The 25,792-nt window shown below is 36.4% G+C and overlaps 1 protein-coding gene across 8 annotated transcripts in view; it reads right to left on the bottom strand.

Moving 5' to 3' along the window:
• AP3S1 (adaptor related protein complex 3 subunit sigma 1) overlaps nt 1-25,792 on the bottom strand; it is a 73,322-nt gene that overhangs the window by 22,839 nt on the left and 24,691 nt on the right. For 7 of the 8 annotated variants that reach the window (XM_004042376.5, XM_031010804.3, XM_055387464.2 and 4 more), the window contains exons 2-3: nt 24,462-24,553; nt 21,099-21,210 (exon numbers count right to left, since the gene is read on the bottom strand). The exons of the other annotated variant lie outside the window; for it this stretch is intronic. In XM_004042376.5, the coding sequence (XP_004042424.2) occupies nt 21,099-21,210; nt 24,462-24,553 (204 nt within the window). The remainder of the gene's footprint in view (nt 1-21,098; nt 21,211-24,461; nt 24,554-25,792) is intronic. 8 annotated transcript variants of the gene reach the window in all.

Raw genomic sequence — 25,792 nt, 5'->3', positions numbered from 1 at the left:
GGTAGGTAAAAAATTAGTATCATTTAGTATCCACCCAAACTCCCAACTTTATCTATTTCTCCTCAAGGCCCTGGTGACATGGTGCCTGAAATGACTTTACTCATTCTATTTCTAACTAATTCAGATACATTTTTCCTCTTTGATACAACAGACTCCTGTTATGAGGACTGAATGGCGTAATGCTGCTTGAACACAGAGTAAGCAATTAACAAATATTAACTTTTTGGAGAGAGTAATAATAGGAGTGAAAAGAGGAAAATTTTCACTGTTACCAGGGCAGCCCTGATGAAACAGCTGGGAAAGGTCTTTTCCTAGACCCCTATTAATAGGCACATCTGCTTAAAGAAACTAGACAGCCTGGGATGATATCAGAGCTCCGGAAACAACTCAAGTTACTGGTGACATTTCCATTGAGAAAGAAGAAAATATTTACTTTTAAAATAGTCTTTAACTTAGAAATCATTTGAATACTTATTTAGAAAATCACAGTTAAAAGTTATGGAAAATAAAGTCATTTAAGTTCCACCCCCACTTAAGTATTTACTTAAGTGTAACATACACATAGAAAAGTATAAAAATCATAACATATATAACATAAATTTTTCTGTATAATCAACACTCAAATCATGTTTTAACATTACCAGCATTATAGAAGCCTTCTCAGAGTCCATCAGTCACTTATCAACCATCAAAGGTAACCAATACCCTACTTCCTAACACTATGAATACATTTTATCTATGTCTGAACCATATTAAAATGAGATCATAGGATACATGCTCTTTTGTGAGTGGCTTCTTTTATTCATTGTTATTTTTTGTGAGATTTATTCAGGTTATTACATAATACAACAGCTAATCATTCTTAGTTGTACAGTATGCCATTGAATTAGAATATCACAGTGTGTCCATTCTACTGGTGACATAAATTTGTGTTGTTTCCAGTATGGTGCCATTACAATTAGTACTGTTAAGAACATTTCTTACACATCTTTTAGTGAACATATATATACGTATACACATATCTACTGATTGTATACTTGGAGTAGAACTGCTAGGTCAAAGAGTCGTATAGGTTAAGCTTTAGTATACAGTGTCAAATAGACTTTCAAAACAATTATACACACTTAGACTTTAAATAGCAGTATATGAGAGTTTCTGTAGTTCCATAGCCTTTTCACCACCTTATGTTATCCATCTTTTAACTTTAACCATACTCAAGGGTGTGTGGTGGTATATGATGGTATTAATTTGGACTTCTCTGATATAAGACTGCGTACCATTTCAACTGTATTACCCATTTAGATATCCATTTTCATAATGCCTGTTCAAGATTTCTGGTCATTTTCTATTGGTCTTTTTATCATTTTTTTTTTAAGACATGGTTTCACTATGTTGCCCAGGCTGGTCTCAAACTCCTGGGCTCAAGCAATCCTTCCACCTCAGACACCTGAGTAGCTGGGATTACAAGGGTCTGTATTTTCTTATTGATGTATAGGAATTCTTTATATAGTCTAGCTACAGTCTTTTGTCATATGTATTACAAATACCTTTGCCAGTTCTGTGGCTTGCCTTTTCATTCTCCTAACAGTGTCCTTGGAAGAACAGAATTTTTCCATTCCAATAAAATCCAATTTTTCAGTTTTCTTCTTTATAGTTAACATTGTTTTATGTCCACTTTAAGGAATCTTGGCTTACAGCAAGGTCAGGAAAGAGATTCACTCAGAAGAAAACAAAAGCTTTATTATTTTACTCTTCATGTTTGGACCAAATTTATCTGAAATTGATTTCTGTGTATGATGTGGAGTGGTCTTACTTGATTTTAAATCATTATTAGATTTACTAATCAGAATACAATTTCCAGTATGCCTTTATTTTTTCTTTCTTAATTTTTCTAGTTCCATTGATTACCTATATGTTGCAGTCATACTGTTTTAACCATTAGAAGACCATCTTGGTAAAAATGCTGTCTAAATAGTTCCCCTTCACTTACATGTATTTATAAAAGATTAGCAGAACCTACTAAATGTGCAGATTATATTGGGCAAAAAAGAAAAAAAAGTTCGTGATAGCATTAAGTGTGCCTCTGGTAAAGTATGGAGTGGTAAAAAAACATGGGTTGCCTATAGAGGCAGCACAGTACTGTCTTGAGGATACATGCTTTGAAACCAGGAAGACATACATGGCTTCAAATCCCTGCTCTGTGGCCTCAAGTGTCATTTAACTCCTTTAAATCTCAGAACTATAAGACAGAGATAAAACTACCTACTTTTCTGGATTATCATAAAAATTGAGTTAAACAATTTAGATAGAGTGCCCAGCACAGTTCCGAAGACCCATTTAATAAATGGCAGCCAGAATTATTTATCTGGCTGTTCAAAATACATGATAATTATAAAATTAAAATAGAAATAGAAAATTATAATTCTGCTGATAAATACTGATATAAAAGGAAGATAACTACATGCCACAACTACCAAGACACTGTAATTTGTTAACTTAGGAAGAAAAAAATGCTGTCCACATTTAATCCAGAACAATATCACATGTAAAAAAATGTGAATACTATAAAAAAGTACCCTGCAGCAAAATGTCATTATAACTGCATGTTCTTAATTTATGAAAAAAATTCTTAAAATTTAAAGCACTCAGATACTATGTTCAGTTTTAAAAAATCAAAAAACCTTCTTCAAAAGACTTTCTAATTTTCTTTTGATTTAGCAAAAATTATTTAATATCATCAGAAATCTAGAGCCCTAAGGTCCATTACACACTGATGATCTGTTACACGGACAAGGCCAACAAAAAACAAATAATCGACAATCTGAAGTGAAGAAATTAAGGGGGAAAAATTAGAGTCTTGATGGTTCTAACCATAACAACAATAAAACAATTGCTGTTGCATTATTATTTCACAAGGAGAAAGATAAAAGGAGCTAAGACCTAGAAGTATCATAGTAAATAGCACCCTCTTGTGCTTCAACTTTAAAATGATATAAAGTTTAAAGCCAATTTCAATATAACAGGTATCTAACTACTACTAAGTAGCTACTCAGGTGCCAGGGATATAAAACCAAAGACCTAAACTCTGTCCTCAAGGAATTCAAAAGCTGGTGGGAGAAAAATTACTTCTAATTTACAAAAAGAATAATATTTTAAATTGTCCTGCATTTTAATTACCTAGTATTCAAAAAATAAATATAAAAAGTAAATAGATTTTGAAAAATGCCTCCTCCAAATATAAAGAGTCCTCCTTTCCCATGCTATTCTAGTTATAAAACATGCTTGTGTTTTCTTTATCTTTACATCCAAGCCACAAAGAGTAACCTATACATCCAGGCCACAAAGAGTAACAGGTATCTATTATATGACAGCTTTGTAGTTAGTACTCAAGAGCACAAACTTCAGCATGTGTATACTTAAATTCTAGCTTTGCCTCTAACTCTGAGATCCAAGGCAAGTTATTTAACACTAAGCCTCAGTTTCTTATCTGGGCATAATAATGGTAACTATATCATAGAGTTGTTTTAGTGATTAAATGAATAAATATAAAGGGCTTAAAACAATGTCTCACAAAAGAAAACACTCAATATACATTAGCTAGTATTACAATACCAAACACACGGAGAAATAAAAATGTACACAAGATAAAATAAAAATACCACAAATTACCCTTAAACAATACCACTTATTTGGCAGACCCCCTTTTGAGTTTCTAAGTAAAAAAAAAAAATTGGTTTCTGGGTTTAGAAATTTCTGTTAAAATTCAGGAGAAACAGATCCTGCTGTTTTGAATCTACAATAATAAATGAAAAAAAAAAGGGTTACACTGACATGTTATAAGACAGGAAAAGTCTTTAGTGCAAAAATAGGAGGCATAAATTTAAGGATACTAATATGCTGAAGCCAAAGAATTATTTTTTTATCACCAGCAAGATGTTCTAGACAGAAACATCTTGGTTTAACTCAAACCAATAACTAAAAAATACCATTACAAATACTGAATGTACCAGCAGAGCTAGGGAACACAAACTGAACTTAAAATCAGATCATTTACCTTTGAAGAACAATTATGAATGTAGCCTAGGTACACTCTCCAATAGGTACCACTGCATGTACTATTAAGAATCTTTAAAGTATGGTGTTTAAGATATGTAAATAGCACTTGACTCAATATATGACTGCATTCTGGACTGGATTTCTATTAAACCTCACTTGGACACTCACATGCCAGTGATGACAATGTTAGCAAAAACAGTCATTTATTGTGCATTTACTATGTACCATGCACTTAACACATAATGAACTCTTAACGTCAATATAGAGAAATTAAGAGCTGAAGAAAGGACCATCTACCTTCTATACCAAGTCATAATAATTCTGAAAGAGTTTACATTAATGATTCCTTCTCTGTGATTTATAGAAAGTTAATTATAATAACAGCTAGCATTTACTTGGTACAGCTGATCTTTGAACAACAGTGGGGTTGGGATGCTGACTCTCCACACAGTTGAAAATCTGCGTACAACTTTTGACTCACTAAAAACCTAACTACTAATGGCCTGCTGTTGACCAGAAGCCTTACCGATAACATAAACAGTCGACTAGTACACATTTTTTGTTATATGTATTATATACTGCAATCTTACAATAAAACGAGCTAGAGAAGAAATGTTATTAAGAAAATCATAAGGAAGAGAACATATATTTACTCTTCATTTAGTGGAAATGGTTCATCATAAATATCTTTATCTTCGTCTTCACATTGAGTAGACTAAGGAAGATGAGGGGTTGGTTTTGCTGTCTCAGGGGTGGCAGAGGTGGAAGAAGTGGAGGAGGTGGAATGGGAGGCACGAGAGGCAGGTACACTCAGTGTAATCTTTATCTTAAAAAATCTGTGTATAAGTTGACCCACACAGTTCAAACCTGTGTTGTTCAAGAGTCAACTCTACACAGTATTGTGGCATTACCACTGTTCCGACTGCTTTAAGTATATTATTTTATTTGAGCCTTTGCAGTAATCCCATAAGGCAACTACTTTTATCATCAACCATTTGCAGAAGAGTAATCTAAAGCAAAAGGTTAACCACTAACACTTAATGGTAGAGTCCTGATTCAAATCTCAAAAATCTAATTCCAGAACCGACATCAACAACAAATAATATATTATTTCTAATGTAGTAAGAAGTGATCATTTAGAAAATATGGAAAATACAGAAAAGTATAAAGCAAAAATTTGAACTGTCCATACTTACAGCACCCACAAAAATCTACTGTTAACAGTTAAAATCTCACTCAAAACTTCCTTTTAAGTGAAGAAATAGAAAAAGAACTAACTACAAACACAGGCTTTTCACACCATTCTTTAAAGTATTTCATCCACCTACATCAAATGATAAAATTTAAGGAGAACAAAATAAATTAACAAAAGTATTCAAAAACGTGATGGTTAATATTAGCTGCTAACTTGAGTGAAGGACGCCTAGATAGCTGGTAAAGTATTGTTTCTGGGTGTGTCTTTGAGGGTGTTGCCAGAGGAGATTGACATTTGAGTCAGTGGACTGGGAGAGGAAAACCTGCCCTCAATGTGGGTGGGCACCATCCAACTGGCTGCCAGCGTGGCTAGAACAAAGCAGGCAAAAGAAGGTTAAATAACCTTGCTTGCTGAGTCTTCTGGCTTTCATCTTTCTCCCATACTGATTGCTTCCTTTGGTTCCTCCTGCCCTGAAACATCAGACTCCAGGTTCTTCAGCCTTTGGACTCTTGGATTTACACCAGTGGTTTGCCAGGGAACTCTCTGGCCTTTGGCCACAGACTGAAGGCTGCACTGTTGGCTTCCCTGTTTTTGAGGCTTTTGGACTCGGACTGAGCCACTACTGGCTTCTTTCTTCCCCAGCTTGCAGACGGCCTATTGTAGGACTTTGCCTTGTGATTGTGTGAGCCAATTCTCCCTAATAAACTAACTCCCCTTCATATATACATATATCCTGTCAGTTCTGTCTTTCTGGAGAACACTGACTAATACAAATGGAAAGTCATTAATGTGTCTTTGGAACCAGGAGGAAGACAATGAAATATCTCAAGAAAGCAGAAGAAATGGAAATACAACTAACATGGTAAATTATGCTGGCCGTAATGTTAGTGCAGACTTCTGGAAGTAGAAAGAAGTAATAATAGTTAAGTTCATAACATTAAGTTATATGGCTATGATTTCAACCTAGGAAGAACTCTGAGATCAACCATTTTTCTATGTGATAGAATGTCTGTATCAGTGTTCCTATCAGTGTGTTAGTAAAGAATCAGTCTTGGGATCAGGCCAGGGCCTCTCAAGTCAACATGTAATAACCTCAGAAACTAGGAAAAAAAAATGGTTGCCTTACTAGTTAAGTGATTTTTTAACCCCAAAAAATTTAAAGTAACAGAAATTATGATGTGAACCTATAATATTAATATTTTCATGTTAAGTTTAGAAAGACTCTGTATAGTTGATATTTAAATACTTAAGCCTTAAAAAATGTGGTATTGTAAGAATACTTAACAGACTAGGCTTTTATAAATCTATGTAAACGTGAATATCCAATTGCAATGGGATTTTTGTTGTTGTTGTTGTTGGAGACGAAGTCTCACCCTGTCACGCAGGCTGGAGTACAAAGGTGTGATCTCAGCTCATGGCAACCTCCACTCCCCTCCCCGCCTGGGGTTCAAGTGATTCTCCTGCCTCAGCCTCCCAAGTAGCTGGGATTACAGGCACGCACCACCATGCCCGGCTAATTTTTTGTATCTTTAGTAGAGACGGGGTTTCACCATGTTGGCCAGGCTGGTCTCAAACTTCTGACCTTGTGATCCACCTGACTTTTTAAGCTGAAAAGTAAAGGAAAATTTGCCTACACTATTAGAATACTTAAGATAACTTAAGAGTAACCATAATATATGAACTTCTAAAAATTAATTTGAGATATTTAAAAATTTGAGAAAGTATGCCAAAATATGAGCATAAAAATAAAACATATTAAATATATAAATTCCGTTTAAAATACAGGCACTCCTTGTTTTATAGGGTACCACATTAATAGATCTCAGCAACCACTGAACCATGCAAAGTGATAAACATGGTTCCTATAAACATGAATTATTACCATGGTAATCTGCAAAGCGAGGAGTGCTTGTACTATAGGAAATTTAATTATGTTTCAGTCCCTCCATTTAAGCGACTTAATTTGATTTGTATGTTGAATTTAGAATTTTAAGAAAGAACTGGGTTTATGAATTTGTTAAGGTTAATAAGTATTATTAAAACTGAAAGTAACCTCTGAATAATTTCTTTCTGTGTACAAAACTACTCCTGAGAACATTTTTTAAAGCTCATATTGATATAAATTGTCAAAACTATATTTAAACTCCCAAGCAAAAGCTGATTTTTAAAATGGTATTTGGCCTAAAAATACATTCTTCTACCTATAGTTGAATATGGTATGATTGATATTTTGAGCAGTGACTTAAAAAGAGTAAAAATATTACAAAGGAGGTGGATGGCAAGATGGCCGAATAGGAACAGATCCAGTCTGCAGCTCCCAGCGAGATCAACGCAGAAGGCGAGTGATTTCTGCATTTCCAACTGAGGTACCTGGCTCATCTCATTGGGACTGGTGAGACAGTGAATGTAGCCAACAAAGGGTGAGCAGAAGCAGGGTGGGGCATCATCTCACCTGGGAAGTGTAAGGGGTTGAGGAACTACCTCCTGTAGCCAAGGGAAGCTGTGAGGGACTGTGCTGTGAGGGATGGTGCCACCCGGCCCAGATACTACACTTTTCCCATGGTCTTTGCAACCCGCAGACCAGGAGATTCCCTCGGGTGCCTATACCACTAGGTCCCTGGGTTTCAAGCACAAAACTGAGCGGCCGTTTGGGCAGACACCAACCTAGCTGCAGGAGTTTTTTCTCATACCCCAGAGGCACCTGGAACACCAGTGAGACAGAACCGTTCACTCCCCTGGAAAGGGGGCTGAAGCCAGGAAGCCAGGTGGTCTAGCTCACTCAGTGGATCCCCCCCCCCATGGAGCCCAGCAAGCTAAGGACCACTGGCTTGAATATTTGCTGCCAGCACAGCAGTCTGAAGTCAACCTGGGATGCTGGAGCTTAGTCGGGGCAGAGGCATCTGCCATTACTGAGACTTGAGTAGGCGGTTTACCCCTCACAGCGTAAACAAATCCACCTGGAAGTTCAAACTGGGCAGAACCCACCACAACATGGCAAAGTCACTGTGGCCAGACTGCCTCTCTAGATTACTCCTCTCTGAGCAGGGCATCTCTGAAAGAAAGGCAACAGCCCCAGTCAGGGGCTTATAGATAAAACTCCCATCTCCCTGGGACAGAGCACCTGGGGGAAGGGGTGGCTGTGGGCGCAGCTTCAGCAGACTTATACGTTCATGCCTGCCAGCTCTGAAGAGAGCAGCGGATCTCCCAGCATAGTGCTCGAGCTCTGATAAGAGACAGACTGCCTCCTCAAGTGGGTCCCTGACCCCAGTGCCTCCTAACTGGGAGACACCTCCCAGCACGGGTCAACAGACATCTCATACAGGAGAGCTCTGGCTGGCATCTGGCGGGTGCCCCTCTGGGACGAACCTTCCAGAGGAAGGAACAGGCAGCAATCTTTGCTGTTCTGCAGCCTCCTCTGGTGATACCCAGGCAAACGGGGTCTGGAGTGGACCTCCAGCAAGCTCCAGAAGACCTGCAGCAGAGAGGACTGTTAGAAGGAAAACTAACAATCAGAAAGGAATAGCATCAACAAGGACAATAAGGATGTCCACACAAAAACCCCATCTGAAGGTCACCAACACCAAAGGCCAAAGGTAGATAAATCCACAAAGATGAGGAAAAACCAGTGCAAAAAGTCTGAAAATTCCAAAAGCCAGACTGCCTCTTCTCCTCCAAAGGTCCACAATTCCTCAAAAGCAAGGGAACAAAACTGGAAGGTGAATGAGTTTGATGAATTGACAGAAGTAGGCTTCAGATGGTGGGTAATAACAAACTCCTCTGAGCTAAAGGAGCATGTTCTAACCCAATGCAAGGAAGCTAAGAACCTTGAAAAAAGGTCAGAGGAATTGCTAACTAGAATAACCAGTTTAGAGAGGAACATAAATGACCTGATGGAGCTGAAAAACACAGCACGAGAACTTCATGAAGCACACACAGTATCAATAGCCAAATCAATCAAGCGGAAGAAAGGATATCAGAGATTGAAGCTCAACTTAATGAAATAAAGCTTGGAGACAAGATGAGAGAAAAAAGAATGAAAAGGAACAAACAACGCCTCCAAGAAATATGACACTACATGAAAAGACCAAATCTATGTTTGATTGGTGTACCTGAAAGTGACAGGGAGAACGGAACCAAGTTGGAAAACACCCTTCAGGATATTATCCAGGAGAAATTCCCCAACCTAGCAAGGCAGGCCAACATTCAAATTCAGGAAATACAGAGAACACAAAGTTACTCCTCGAGAAAAGCAACCCCAAGACACATAATCGTCAGATTCACCAAGGTTGAAATGAAGGAAAAAATGTTAAAGGTAGCCAGAGAGAAAGGTTGGGTTACCCACAAAGGGAAGCCCATCAGACTAACAGCAGATCTCTCTGTAGAAACCCTGCTGGCTTGTAAGCCAGAAAACAGTGGAGGTCAATATTCAACATTCTTAAAGAATTTTCAACCCAGCATTTCATATCCAGCCAAGCTAAGCTTCATAAGTGAAGGAGAAATAAAACCCTTTATAGACAAGCAAATGCTGAGAGATTTTGTCACCACCAGGCCTGCCTTACAAGAGCTCCTGAAGGAAGCACTAAATATGGAAAGGAAAAACCGGTACCAGCCATTGCAAAAACATACTAAATTGTGAAGACCATCGACACTATGAAGAAACTGCGTCAACTAACAGGCAAAATAACCAGCTAGCACCATAATGACAGGATCAAATTCACACAAAACAATATTAACCTTAAATGTAAACAGGCTAAATACCCTAATTGAAAGACACAGATGGGCAAACTGGATAAAAGGTCAAGACCCATCAGTGTGCTGTATTCAGAAGACCCTTTCACGTGCAAAGACACACACAGGCTCAAAATAATGGGATGGAGGAATATTTACCAAGAAAATGGAAAGCAAAAAAAAAAAAGCAGGGGTTGCAATCCTTCTCTCCAATAAAACAGACTTTAAACCAACAAAGATCAAAAAAGACGAAGAAGGGCATCACATAATTGTAAAGGGATCAACCCAACAAGAAGAGGTAGCTTTCCTAAATATATATGCACCCAACACAGGAGCACCCAGATTCATAAAGCAAGTTCTTAGAAACATACAAAGAGATTCAGACTCCCACATAATAATAGTGGGAGAGTTTAACACCCCATTGTCAATATTAGATAGATCAACAAGACAGAAAATTAACAAGGATATTCGGAACTTCAACTCAGCTGTGGACCAAGTGGACCTAATAGACATCTACAGAACTCTCCACCCCAAATCAACAGAATATACATTCTTCTCAGCACCACATCACACTTATTCTAAAATTGACCACATAATTGGAAGTAAAATACTCCCCAGTAAATGCAAAAGAACAGAAATCATAATGAACAGACTCTCAGACCACAGTGCTATCAAATTAGAACTCAGGATTAAGAAACTCACTCAAAACCTTACAACTACATGGAAACTGAACAACCTGCTCCAGAGTGACTACTGGGTAAATAATGAAATTAAGGTAGAAATAAATGAGTTCTTTGAAACCAATTAGAACAAAGATACAATGTACCAGAATTTCTGGGACACAGCTAAAGCAGTGCTTCAGTGGAAATTCATAGCACTAAAACCTCCACAGGAGAAAGCGGGAAAGACCTAAAATCGACACCCTAACATCACAATTAAAAGAACTAGAGAAGCAAGAGCAAATTCAAAAGCTAGCAGAAGACAAGAAATAACTAAGATCAGAGTAGAACTGAAGGAGACAGAGACATGAAAAACCCTTCAAAAAATAAATGACTCCAGGAGCTGGTTTTTTGAAAAGACTAACAAAATATATAGACCACTAGCCAGACTAATAAAGAAGAAAAGGGTAATCAAATAGACACAATAAAAAATTATACAGGGGATACCACTACTGATCCCACAGAAATAAAAACTACCAACAGAGAATACTATAAACACCTCTACGCAAATAAACTAGAAAATCTAGAAGAAATGGATAAATTCCTGGACACATACACCCTCCCAAGACTTAAACCAGGAAGAAGTCGAATATCTGAACCAGACCAATAACAAGTTCTGAAATTGAGGCAGTAATTAATAGCCTAACAACCAAAAAAAGCCCAGGACCAGACAGGTTGACAGCCGAATTCTACCAGAGGTACAAAGAGGAGATGGTATCATTCCTTCTGAAACTACTCCGATCAATGGAAAAAGAGAGTCTCCTCCCTAACTCATTTTTTGAGGCCATCATCATCCTGATATGATACCAGAGCCTGAGAGAGACACAAGAAAAAAAGAGAATTTTAGGCCAATAACCCTGATGAACATTGATGCGAAAATCCTCAATAAAATCCTGGCAAACCGAATCCAGCAGCACATCAAAAAGCTTATCCAACAAAATCAAGTCGGCTTCATCCCTGGGATGCAAGGCTGGTTTAACATACGCAAATCAATAAACGTAATCCATCACATAAACAGAACCAGTCACAAAAACCACATGATGATTTCAATAGATGCAGAAAAGGCCTTTGATAAAATTCCACACCCCTTCATACTAAAAACTCTCAGTAAACTATGTATAGATGGAACATATCTCAAAATAATAAGAGCTATTTATGACAAAACCATAGCCAATATCATACTGAATGGGCAAAAGCTGGAAGCATTCCCTTTGAAAACTGGCACAAGACAAGGATGCGCTCTCTCACCACTCCTATTCAACACAGTATTGGAAGTTCTGGCCAGGGCAATCAGGCAAGAGAAAGAAATAAAGTGTATTCATATAGGAAGAGAGAAAGTCAAACTGTCTCTGTTTGCAGATGACATGATTGTATATTTAGAAAACTCCATAGTCTCAGCCCAAAATCTCCTGAAGCTGATAAGTAACTTCAGCAAAGTCTCAGGATACAAAACCAATGTGCAAAAGTCACAAGCATTCCTATACACCAATAATAGACAAACAGAGAGCCAAATTAGGAGTGAACTCCCATTCACAATTGCTACAAAGAGAATAAAATACCTAGGAATCCAACTTACAAGGGATGTGAAGGGCCTCTTCAAGGAGAATTACAAACTACTGCTCAAGGAAATAAGACAGAACACAAACAAATGGAAAAACATTCCATGCTCATGGATAGGAAGAATCAGTATCGTGAAAACGGCCACACTGTCCAACGTAATTTATAGATTCAATGTTATCCCCATCAAGCTACCATTGACTTTCTTCACAGAATTACAAAAAAGTACTTTAAACTTCATATGGAACCAAAAAAGAGCCTGCATAGCCAAGACAATCCTAAACAAAAGGAATAAAGCTGGAGGCATCATGATACCTGACTTCAAACTATACTATAAGGCTAGAGTAACCCAAACAGCATGGTACTGGTGCCAAAACAGGTATACACACCAAGGGAACAGGACAGAGGCCTCAGAAATAATGCCACACATCTACAACCATCTGACCTTTGGTAAATCTGACAAAAACAAGAAATGGGGAAAAGATCCCTGTTTAATAAATGGTGTTGGGAAAACTGGCTAGCCATATGCAGAAAACTGAAAGCGGACCCCTTCCTTACACCTCATACAAAAATCAAGTCAAGATGGATTAAAGAGTTAAACATAAGACCCAAAACCATAAAAACCCTAGAAGAAAACCTAGGCAATACCATTCAGGACATAGGCATGGGCAAAGACTACATGACTAAAACACCAAAAGCAATTGCAACAAAAGCCAAAATTGACAAATGGGATCTAATTAAACTAAAGAGTTTCTGAACAGCAAAAGAAACTATCATCAGAGTGAACAGGCAACCTACAGAATGGGAGAAAATTTTTGCAATCTATCCATCTGACAAAGGGCTAATATCCAGAATCTACAAGGAACTTAAACAAACTTACAAGGAAAAAGCAAACAATCCCATCAAAAAGTGGGCAAAGGATATAAACAGAAAATTCTCAAAAGAAGACATTTATGCAGTCAACGCACATATGAAGAAAACCTCATCATCACTGGTCATTATAGAAATGCAAATCAAAACCACAATGAGATACCATCTCATTCAGTTAAAACAGCGATCATTAAAAAGTCAGGAAACAACAGATGCTGGCGAGGATGTGAAGAAACAGGAACGCTTTTACACTGTTGGTGGGAGTGTAAATTAGTTCATCCACTGGAAGACAGTGTGGTGATTCCTCAAGGATCTAGAACCAGAAATACCATTTGACCTAGCAATCCCATTACTGGGTATATACCCAAAGGATTACGAATCATTCTACTATAAAGACACATGCACACATATGTTTATTGCAGCACCGTTCACAATAGCAAAGACTTGGAACCAACCCAAATGCCCATCAATGATAGAGTGGATAAAGAAAATGTGGCACACATACACCATGGAACACTATGCAGCCATAAAAAGGATGAGTTCCTGTCCTTTGCAGGGACATGGACGAAGCTGGAAACCATCATTCTCAGCAAACGAACACGGGAACAGAAAACCAAACACTGCATGTTCTCATTCATAAGTGGGAGTTGCACAATGAGAACACATGGACACAGGGAGGGGAACATCACACACCGGGACTTGTCAGGGGGTGGAGGGCTGGAGGGCTAGGGGAGGGATAGCATTAGAAGATAATGCTATCCTACATCTACCTAATGTAGACGACGGGTTGATGGGTGCAGGAAACCACCACGGCATGTGTATACCTATGTAACAAACCTGCACCTTCTACACATGTATCTCAGAACTTAAAGTATAATAAAAATATATATATATTACAAAGCTTTTCCTCACAGGAGAATTTCAACTATTAAATATTGAAAGTATGATAGAAAAAAACCCCACCATTTGGTAAACACCATAAATATTAATAATTCTTTTAGGTAAGAATGATCAATAGATATTAAGATGAATTAACAAATATATGATTAGAAAAAGTATATTTACATAGTCTCAAATATTCCCCATAAAAATACTAGCACCATGGGAAAATGAAACTTTATGGTGCATAAACCTGTTGGACTCGAACTTAACCAAGTGATCATCACAAATATCACAAGCAGTGGAACAAATGGACATCGTATACCTCCTGATATGATGCACTATGGACATAACATCATTTTTGTGGTATTCTTGCCAAAAATGCACAATCTAAATCATTAAGAAGTATCAAACAAACCCAAATTGGGGAATATCAAAATAAATGGTTAGTACTCATCAAAAGGATCAGTATATGAAAGACATGAATGAAAGACAAAGTTAAAGAATTGTTACACAGTAAAGGAGATTAAGAAGACATGACAGCTAAATGGAATGTGTGAATTACATCCAGAATGAGAAAAAGGACATTTGAATGGGACAAGTGGCAAATTGTAAACAAGGCCTACAGATTATATAGTAGTGTATCAATGTTAATTTCTTGGGTTAATAGCTGTACTGTGGTTAATGTTAAATTTGGGGAGTCTCTCCACCATGTCCAATTCCTTCCTGAAAACCAACCATTCTACATTAGGACATGATGAATTTACCTTAAATCAAAGAAAAAGACCAACATAACCTGAGTTTTTCTCTTAAACCTACATTGAAGGGAAGAAAATAAATTTTAAGTCACTCCCAGCTCCAAAATTCTGACTTTAAGCACTTGAGTTCTAAACTACTTCCTTCACTACTGTGAAGTAACTAAGAAAAGCGTGTCTACTATATTCTAGACCATTTGCTGGTTGTTTATATAAATTAGTTCTAATTCTTACAACAACGCTGGTGAGATAAGTATGAATATCAGCACTTACAAAAAAGAAAACTGGGGACAGATGAGGTTAAGTAATTGCCTGAAGTTATATAACTGTTATGTGACAGAGCCAAGATTCAAATCCATACTACCTGACTCTAACACCCTGACACTCTAAACCTGACGCCATGATGCCTCTTAAAAGAACTGCTAAGTCATCAATGAAACATGTAAATTAGAAAAGCAGTTATCATCAAATTTGATACCAGGATTTGTCACAAATAAATAGCAATGTAAATAACTGAGAATTATTATATTTGCAATTGCTGGAAATTAGACTTCTCAAGCATGAAAAGAACACAGGAAAATAATTTTAGGAATCCTGCACAACTCTAACAATCTGACCCAAACTATTTTAAAAAAACTGGGGGTTGCCCAAAAATACATGAGAAACAAATCTTACTGAAAACAGAAAGTTTTAAATAACCTGGTAATACAGTATAATGTAGGAGGCAGAATTTTCCTAAAATGATCCTGGGCATTCACTTGAGTGCCTGGAAAATAAGCTCGCTAGGCCAGGAATCCCTCTTGCTCCAGCAGGAGGAACTGCACCAGAAACTCATCTTCCTCTGGGACCAAGAGTTGGTTCATCTCCAACAGGAGAGTTACAAATTCCCACAATTTCCAAGTGCTGGACTGGAAAACCAGTCGGTTTTCCCAGGCAATTTTAAAAAACAGGTGGTACCCAAACCTACATAGCCCAAGGCTTAAACAGTGTATCTGTCACCCCACCACCAAGTGTGCTTTCAGGCCTACCATCATGATAGATGAGAACAATAATTGGGTGGGCCTTCATTGGCACACCACTGTATATTCAGTCGGTCAGAAGTACCTACCTCACCATAATTTGCTAGGTGATGCTGGGAAGATCAGAGACCTTTCCTCACTTAAGTATTCTTGGCTTATAAATTTCCCCAATGAAGACTATTTCTTATCACATAAATGTGTCATATAAAATTCATTCCAAGCCATCAAACAACATATAGGATAAAAAGATTCAAAAATGCTTCTAACAATGAGAAAGTCAGAAAGATTAAAAAAAATATATTTACTTAATTCAGTTTGTGTACTAACAAAATAATATTTTATATGCCTTTCCTACAAATATATGCTTTAGTGATAATGTTAGCTAAAAACCACTGAAATGTTAATCATTTAGTCATGGGTTTCACATGAAATATCTTTTTTTAACGCTCACACCTACTCTGTGAATTGGTGTTATTATTATTATCCCTGTTTTGTGGATGAGGAAAGTTAGGGTCAAAGAGGTTAAATAACTTGCCCAAAATTACATAGCTAGTATATGGCAGGGCTAAATGGTTTTAACCACTACAAGATAATAGATAGCTTTAATTCACAGGTCTTTCAAACAACCTCTTGTCTGTAGGCAACATGTTGAAACAAACATACTTTACAGTTAAAAAAAAATTAAGGTCTATAAAGAATAAATAACTTGCTCAACATCATACTAAATGAGCATTAGCAGCCATGAATAAAATAATTCCTCAAAAGGTAGTTTAACAGTACTGTAATAATAACAAATATTATATATGGAGCTTCAGTTTAAATATACATTCTAACAACATGGTCAGAACGTATCTTTCTAAACCTAAAGAAAGTTTAGCTGTTAGTTCTCAATTTTGTTGTTTTTTTATCTAGCTACAACTGAGTAAGACTGATGCTCTGATTACTGTTACATGTGGTACAGAAAACTGTAACAGAAATTTGGAATTATCCAGTGAATTTATATGCCTCCATTATCAGCTTGGCATAATAAACTAAGGACAATACGACTGCTTATAAATAACTCAACCCAACATTAATATTTAATAAACTTCTATTCTCATCCTGTAAATATTTTAACACTTCCAATAACAATATGCTACAACAGAAAGGACTCCTTAAAAAGCTAGCTATTAACTCTTGCATATATGGCACACATAGCAGTTAATATCACACTAAAATGGTATATATCAATAAAAAAAAGTCCACCCCTTTTTTCCAAACTTACAAGGAATTTTTAAAAAGAAACAAAAGAAAACAAAAACTGATCATTCGTTTGGGTAGCTGGTGTAAATTCTGTGGACTACTGATGTAAATTCAGTACTGGTGGAATAGTGGTGTAAATTCCATAACGAATTTACTAATAATGCCTTCTCCCAGATTTTATACAGATACAAAGTCATATTTGGGACAACATATGCATACCTTAGAGACACTAACTCTCTGCATTAAAATATATGCTTCCAGTTATATGAATGGTATCACTTTTGATATTTAAAATATCAAAATTATAAGCATAGGTTTAATAGTTACATATTGAGTTTTCTTGATCTGTTCTCTAAAAGAATATGCAAGACCAAGAGGTTTTGATGTAAACTCTCTTGGTTTATAATTTTCCACTTTTACTTTTTACATTAAAATTGCCTTTCTAAAAACTAGAGGATGAACAAATTAAGAAAATCAGTTCTCTGTGAATAGCTATTTGATGAAACAGAAGCAGAAACAATAAGTTATGCACTTCCATCTTTGTTTATTCAACTGATGTTTTTTAAAGTGACTGACTCATGTGTGCTCAGTACACTCCCTCTTCAGTATTTAATGAACTGTGGTAATTGAAGGGGAAAGATCACAACCACAGAACTTCCAACATGTTCCTGGTAGTGACAGATATAGTACCTACAAGGTGAATTACAGAAATCTTCTTTTTTGTGACACAATACATCAGCATGTGGTAACTCAGGGGTATTGTAAAAACAGCTCTAGCCTACTTTAGTAATCGGAAAATGACAAAGTCCTCCTGAAATCCTTTCTTCTGTATGTTATCTAATATCAAAACAAGTGATCAACGTGTGAAGCATGGATAAAAAATTCTGCAAAACACAAAAGATAGTTTCCACTTTCCACGAGTACATGACAGAATTTACTTTGGATATGATATATTAATAGCATGTTTGTTCTTTGAAAACTCCCCATCTAATCCCCTTTGGAGATAGAACTACTTTCTCATAAGAAGATCAACAACAGCAAGAAAATAATAATCAACAGTGATGACTTAATCTCAGGACGCAAGCATAAAATACTTCTGATTTACCTCTAGGAAAAGACACATTTGTTTTGGTCTTTCTTAACAGCAACATTTCTCTTCAATAAGAGACTAAATTTGAAATGGTACACTTTCTCCTGTTTTTCTTCCTGTAATTCTAGCGGCTAGGCTCAGGTAAATAAAAACAGTGTTTTGGAACATAGTGTGCATGTCTACCACTCTCTTCAGTCATGGGTAACAGAGAAATAGAAAGCATGGTTCTATATTAATTTTTTTTCTGTAAAAATATAATGCTCTCTTGACATAACGATAAAATGAATTAACTACTCCCCTAGGTGGGATAAACTAAGAAATGTAAGAATAAACAAAGTTACAAGGCAATGCAATATATAGTCCTGATCAACCCTTCAATGTCATCAAAAGTAAGATCTGGCTTCTTTTTCTTTACTAGAAAAGCCTTGAGAAAACAAAACATAACTCAGCAGTGTTTCTCAAGTAGGCCCCAGAAGGAAAGTGAACATATACCCAAGGGATCTCAGGGCACCTTTACCTCAAGCTCAAAATTTCTTTCAAGTCTCCACTTAGAGCTTTAAATATTATGAAAAATTTGTATTCTACCTCATAATATATACATATTTACATTCATTTCCTCACTGCCGCCAATCTTCAAAACAAAGAAGAAACATATACCCGGAATATGTGCCATGATTACCTTGTGGTTTCATGTAACTTTGATACCCAGCTCCTCCCAAAAACCCAGTTTAAGAATTACAGATTTAAGAGTAATACGGCATACAAATAGATCAATTTATCATTTATCTCCTTTTTTATTTTATTAACAATGTTTTTATTTCTATTTTTTTGAGACAGGGTCTCACTCTGTTACCTGGGCTGGAGTGAGTGGCACAATCTCAGCTCACTACAAGCCATCCTCCCTGGCTCCGGCCTCAGCCTCCCGAGTGATTGGGACTACAGGTGCAGAACAGCATGCCTGTCTAATTTTTGTAGAGATGGGGTTGCCCAGGCTGGTCTCGAACTCCTGGGCTCAAGTGATCTGCTCAGCTTAGCCTTCCAAAGTGCTAGGATTACAGGTGTGAACTACCACACCCGGCCACAATGTTTTTATTTTTAAAGCCTTAGCCACAGTGCTAAGAATTTGTTACCTAAGTTGTCTGCTTGGGTTAATTTCTTGTCTATTCTGTAACGCCAACTAGAGGTCAAACCATGCCACCTTCTTGCTAACTTCAAAAGCCAATTTTATCTGTGCACTGGGAAGCAAGGTGCTAGAAGTGCTAGATATTTTAGGAGAGAGGAGACTGTATGAGTAGTCATCTAGAGGTATGGGAGAGTAAATGGACTGGGGAAACAGAAAATGATTCTTGGGTAGCATAAAGGACTCAATGAGCTAAGGGATCATTAATTTAAAGTGAGACTGGTAAATATGGTTACTTTTTTTTTTCCTCTAGGTATGTTCAGATGTATGGGTGTGGGCAAGGAGTTCAGTGTACACAAGGCTATATCACTACCATGATTATGAAATTTAAGCTGGATAAGGAAAGTAAGACATCAGTAAAATCAGAGTGAAAAAAATGATAGATTTTTTAAAACTGAGGGTTGCAATAGGTCTAACGACTTCAAAACTGTGAAATTGAGATTATGGAGGGGTTATAGTTTAGACAAAGATAAAATCTAGAAATGGGTACATAGTGAGATGGAGTGGAGGGCAAAATTTATTGGAAGAGAGGAGTTCCAGATTTTGAAGACACCAGGATATTGGGAGAATTATACATATGAACAATGGAATCACCAAGAATTACAAAACAAGCAGTACTGGAATGAAAGCCAGTGAACCAACAACCAAAATCTATTAGGAGACAATTTTACATGGATCTTGTGTTTCCACACATATTGTGAGCAGAGGCATTGACTGTCTTTGTTCTGGGCTATCTTTTTAAGCATGCTTGTATATCAAACAGCCCTGGAAAATAGACAGTGTCTTCTTCCACAGCAAAGGATAGGTTTCCTTACACTCTTGGAAGAGACAGTCTCTCTTCCTTCCAAACAAGGGCAGACATGCTTAGTATCCATTATAAAAGATTCCAGTTCCCTAAACTTGGCGTTCCTCATCTGTCATTTAACCCACTGTGTGTGCAGGTATCATCTGGACCTCTTCATATCACCCTTTGGGAATTAGAGAATTCGTGCAAGCAAATGCTGTCACTTTAGCTAATGTTTTTGCTATTAGTAATAAGGTCCTTTGTCTCTGGCCCAGAAATCTCCTGCCTTCTGCCAGCATCCATGAAATTATGGCAGGTTAACTTCTTAGTTTGCAAGTAGAGCAAATCTCAGACCCTTCACAATTCTTAACAAAATCTCCAGTGAAGGAGAGATGGAGATGAGTGATGACTATAACTAAATGGATAGAAGGTGGTATAGTCTGATAACATAAGACAAAATTTGGAGGTGTTTGAGAAGAAAGAATGGTTTGGAAAATGCAATGAGAAGCTAAGATTACACCTCCAGGCTCAAAGGCAGAAAGAAGCAGGAAAGAAAATGGCCACTACTTCAAAGGGTTGCACGTAGTATCATCATGGAAGCAAGATTTAATTTAGAGCAAAATGTAAAGTAATATTAACAGAAGAGGCTGAAGATAAAAAGAAATTTGCTGATGACTGACCTTGAGTTCCAGGGACATTATGAAAGATTTTCAGGAGACAGGGAGAGGTAGGGTTTAGGGTTAGTTTTGGATACATGTGTTAAGAAACCCACGAGTCTTGAGCTCCTTGCTGTAACTTACATGAGCAAGATAAAACGTCATGATTAAACTAGTTATGATAGTTTTAATCAGATCAAATGTTTGCTTGTTTCTATGTCCTCTGACCTCTTTTACCAACACAATATCTATTATGAAATGCTTTATTTCTTACTAACATCATTTTAGAAAATTTAGAATATATAAGTTTTTAAAAATTTAAATGTCAAACTGTTATTTAAGATAGTAAGAAGCAAGTGTTAACTTACTTGAATTAGATCTAAAATGCCAAGTTCACTTTCTGAAGAATCCACACAGAAGACAAAATATAACGTTGCATAATGTCTATAAATCAGTTTGTTGTCAGATCCTCCAATTAATCTAAATGACAAAAAAATTGTAATGTTATTGGAAACAAAATGCGAATCATTTTCATTAGCTCAAGCAAACTGATAATTTGTTTAAAAACCACTTGTCAAATGAAAGGTGACATTTAATGGCAAAGCATTTAAGTGAACTTATTCAGAGACTAGGTAAATTAAGGTGGCTGTTTTCTTCAGAAATATCAAGTAAAAGAAGCCAGTGCTTAATTTCAGTTCATTCATTCATTAAACTATTCTCTGAGTAACTACTATGTGCCAAGCACTGGTAGTGGGGAAGAAGCAACAAACACACACATCAGAACATCATCAGACAGTGGCAAGTGTTACACTGATAATCAAAATACAATGATGATATATTGATGGGTTCCCTACTTCAGGCTGAATATTAAGCAAGAGTGGCATTTAAGCTGAGATCTAATGATAAGGAGTTGGCTTGGAAAAAATTTAGAGAAGAGCATTTCAGGCTAAGGTAGTAAGTAATAAAAGGCCATTTCATCAAGAACAAAGTATGTATGTTCAGGGAAGAGAAAAAAGGCCAGTAGATAAGAAAAGATTAGTAAATGATAAAGTCAGAGAAGTAGGCGGAAATTAGATCATGGGGCATTTGTAAGTGCTTACTAGATTTAACTCCATATGTCACAGTAAGTTACACAGCTTAAGACTGATTATCAACCAGAAAAAAAAGAAGAATGACACTTCTTAAGTTTTGGATAGATTTACCGTCAAGATCTCTTCCAAAATTACATTGTTTTGACATATAAATGCAAGAAAACTGAGCTAAGATACTAAACTCTTTCATGAAATACTTTTATTTATAATGACTGGAATTTTAGTATTTTAGAAATAATAATTTACGAATCACTCCAAACATCTTATATTTTTCTAAATATAGTTTAGCTATTTCATAGTTAAGTTTACAATAATGAATTCACCTTCTTAAAAGACCCCTAAACACTTACATAATTTACAATCAAGGCTATATGTAACCAAAATTAAACTAACATCCACCCCAACAGAATATAGGAAAATGGCATCTCTCCCTCCCTCCCTTCCTTCCTTCCCTCCCTCCCTTTCTCTCTTTCTCTGTCTCTCTCTCTGTCTCTCTGTCTCTCTCTCTCTCTTTCTTTTTGAGACAGAGTTTCACTCTGTCACCCAGGCTGGAGTGCAGTGGTGCTATCTCAGCTCACTGCAGCCTCTGCCTCCTGGCTTCAAGCAATTCTCCTGCCTCAGCCACCACAGTAGCTGCAATTACAGGCGCACACCACCACACCTGGCTGATTTTTGTACTTTTAGTAGAGATGGGGTTTCACCACGTTGCCCAGGCTGGTCTCGAACTCCTGAGCTCAGGAGATCTGCACGCCTAGGCCTCCCAAAATGCTAGGATTACAGGCGTGAGCCACTGCGCCTGGCCAGCATCTATTTCTTACACAGTAAAAATAATACTAAACTTATAAGTTCTGTAGAAACAACTTCCCAAGGTATATACTACTTCTATGTCTTCTAATAGCAAAAGGAGAAATGATCTTTGACAAGAATAAAAATTTCCTACTATGCTAGATACTCTTCTAGAGAAGATGTTTAATTTAAAAATATCTACATGCAATTTAAAGATTCTGAGAGTATATTTACAGACTATGACTGCAACTGTTCCCTGAAAGAGGCAAAAAGAACACAAATAGGAGGCTTTACTTCATTCTGAATCAGCGATTTAGTGATTATCTTAAAACTTTTGCTTTACTTTAAAAGGAGAGCAAACTTCTGAAGAATATAAGTTTCAAAAAGGCCAGTAATGCTATTAAAAGCAAGCAAAATATTAATGTGGCAAGTACATACTTTGCCTTTAAAAATATAATCTTATCTTTAAGCTATAGTATAATACTGATAAAAATTCCTGTACAGAATGTAATACATCATATAAAACCACAGGACTGAGAAATCCTGTTAGTCCAAATAACTCATTTTATAGAGGAGAAAACTGAGGCCTGAGAATTTAAGTAACCTGTCCAAGGAAATCAGCTGGTTAGTGACAAAACTAGGATTAAACTAGATGCGAGGCCTCATCTCTGCTGCAATATTTGCTTTCTATTTTTTGTAAGGTTAAAAAAGAACAATCACAATTTCCAGCCACAATTTCTAATTGAAATAGCACCCTAGTAAGATTAATCAAGTTCTTACATGCAGTGCACTGTGCTGGGTGGTAAGTTTCCTAGGAGATAAGAAATCAAGAGGCTAGGATGAGAGGAAGTGATAGTAATGTCAAAGACAACTAAAATTAAATAAGTACAAGTAAAATTCAAAAACAGAAGCAGGTACACTTGTCTCAATTATTAAATTAGAAACCTTGAGTTAACAGCAAAATTTGTAAGTATGTATTGGACATTTAAGGACAGCATGATATAATCTTTCAGGAAACCCAAGTTAAGTGTTCCACATCATAAAAAGTAACTTATGACCATGGATTCCCTGTTATCCAGAGTATTTCTCATCCATCATACACAGTAAAATACAGAAAATTCTAAGTTTCTCTGACTGATTTATGTTTGAGAACAAACTGTTTTCACGGAAGCTATTCGTTTAAAAGTATTTATTTGTAATATTTGGCAATATTCTTATTCATTTTAAAAATAGAAAAATTGATTAGCTGAATTAGGTATATTTGAAAAACAGACTTCAGTCTTGTAACAGTAAAATAAAGAATGTAATCTAATTTTTATGAACATTCACAAAAAGGAATACTCTGTAGTCATTAAAAAGAATAAGCTTGTCCTAGATGTGTTTATATGCAAAGCTTTTGAAAATACTGAGAACCAGCAACATGCAAATGAGCATACAAAGTGTGATCTCATAAATAAAAATTTTAAGGTTGTAGGTTAGTCAACACATATAACATACTTTATATGTTAGTCAATACAAACAGTTTTCTAGAAGGATACACAAGAAATTGGGTAGAAGGACTAAGGTTGAGAGATTCTTATTTTACATTTTATACTTCCCTGTAATGTTGGAATTTTTACGATTTAATATATTACCTTTATATAAAATTCCCTTCCAAAATTTTTAAGAGGAAAAAAGATTGCATATCTTTAAAAAATAATTCTTTAAGTTAGATTTATAGCTAACATAGGTGGCAATTAATTCACCTAATCCAATTAATCAAAATTAGAAAACTTTTACCATAAACTGATTAAACAGTATATATTTTAATCACATAGTCAAAACTTAGAAATGTCTATGAAATGCTTTACTTACAATCCTCCTTCTAGGAAATTACAAACATTTTCATCTCTCTTAGATACCAAATGGAAAGTCTCCCTGATGATTTGCTGTTGTGTATCTTCACTCTGAGGAAGAATAATTCATATATATTAGGATGGAGTGTATAGGTTTAATAGCATTTTAAGAATTTTTAAAATCAAAGGTAGTAATATCTGTCTGGGAAATCCATCTAAGAGAGGGGTCCTTGGAGAAGTGACTTAAATTATACCTTACAGAAGCAAAACCCAATATTTTTTGATGAAAAAGAAAAAAAACCCAATTATTTATATTTACCACTATAATAAAAGTAACGCATTTCTAAGTTTCAAAAACCAACAAGAAAAAATATTAGATGAATTACATACACTGGTAAAAGGGAAACTAGATATTAACTAGTCAAAGCTGATTATCTTACAAATGAGTAAACTGAATCAGAAAGGTAAAGATATAAATAGTGTAGCTAATCTGTATTTGAATGGAGGAAAGAAATAGAACTACGGAGCTTCCAATTAAGTTGAACCTTTACTAAATATAGACTGAGGTAAGAGTCCATCCATCTTACTCATCTTTATATAAGCTGATCTAAAGCCAAGGATTGGGTCAATAAATATTTATTAACCTGGACAAAGCAATTCATATTCCAGTAAGATTCAGCGTCCTGGCCGGGCACAGTGGCTCATGCCTGTAATCCCAGCACTCTGAGAGGCTGAGATGGGTGGATCACAAGGTCAGGAGATCGAGACCATCCTGGCCAACACGGTGAAACCCCGTCTATACTAAAAATACAAAAATAGCTGGGTGTGGTGGCACGTGCCTGTAATCCCAGCTACTCGGGAGGCTGAAGCAGGAGAATCGCTTGAACCCAGGAGGCAGAGATTACAGTGAGCTGAGATCGCGCCACTGCACTCCAGCCTGGCGACAGAGCGAGATTCTATCTCAAACAAAACAAAACAAGAGTAAGCTTCCTAAACACTACAATAGAAAACTGACCAAAATCATGAACACCAATTTCACAGGAAAAGATGTGAATGGTCCACAAAGAAATGAAAAGATACTAAACCTCAGTAGTAATTAAGTGAAATACAAATTAAAACAATGAGATAGCTCCACATGTACTGATTATCAGCAAAAGTATAAAAATATGATAGTAAAAAATGTTGACAACGATGTAGAGCTAAAGAAACTCTCATCTCACCAGTGGGAGGGTAAACATATAATCACTTGGGGAAACAGTTTTATTAACCAGCACTTTCTCTCCTAGATACTAATCTAAACCATATGAAACCAGTTTTTGAAGATCAAAAACAATTGCACATTGGCAATTA

Source organism: Gorilla gorilla, chromosome 4 (genome assembly GCF_029281585.2).
Source record: "Gorilla gorilla gorilla isolate KB3781 chromosome 4, NHGRI_mGorGor1-v2.1_pri, whole genome shotgun sequence".
Lineage (NCBI taxonomy): Eukaryota > Metazoa > Chordata > Mammalia > Primates > Hominidae > Gorilla > Gorilla gorilla.
Note: the sequence above shows the minus strand (reverse complement) of the source record. Positions and strands in the feature narration are given on the sequence as shown.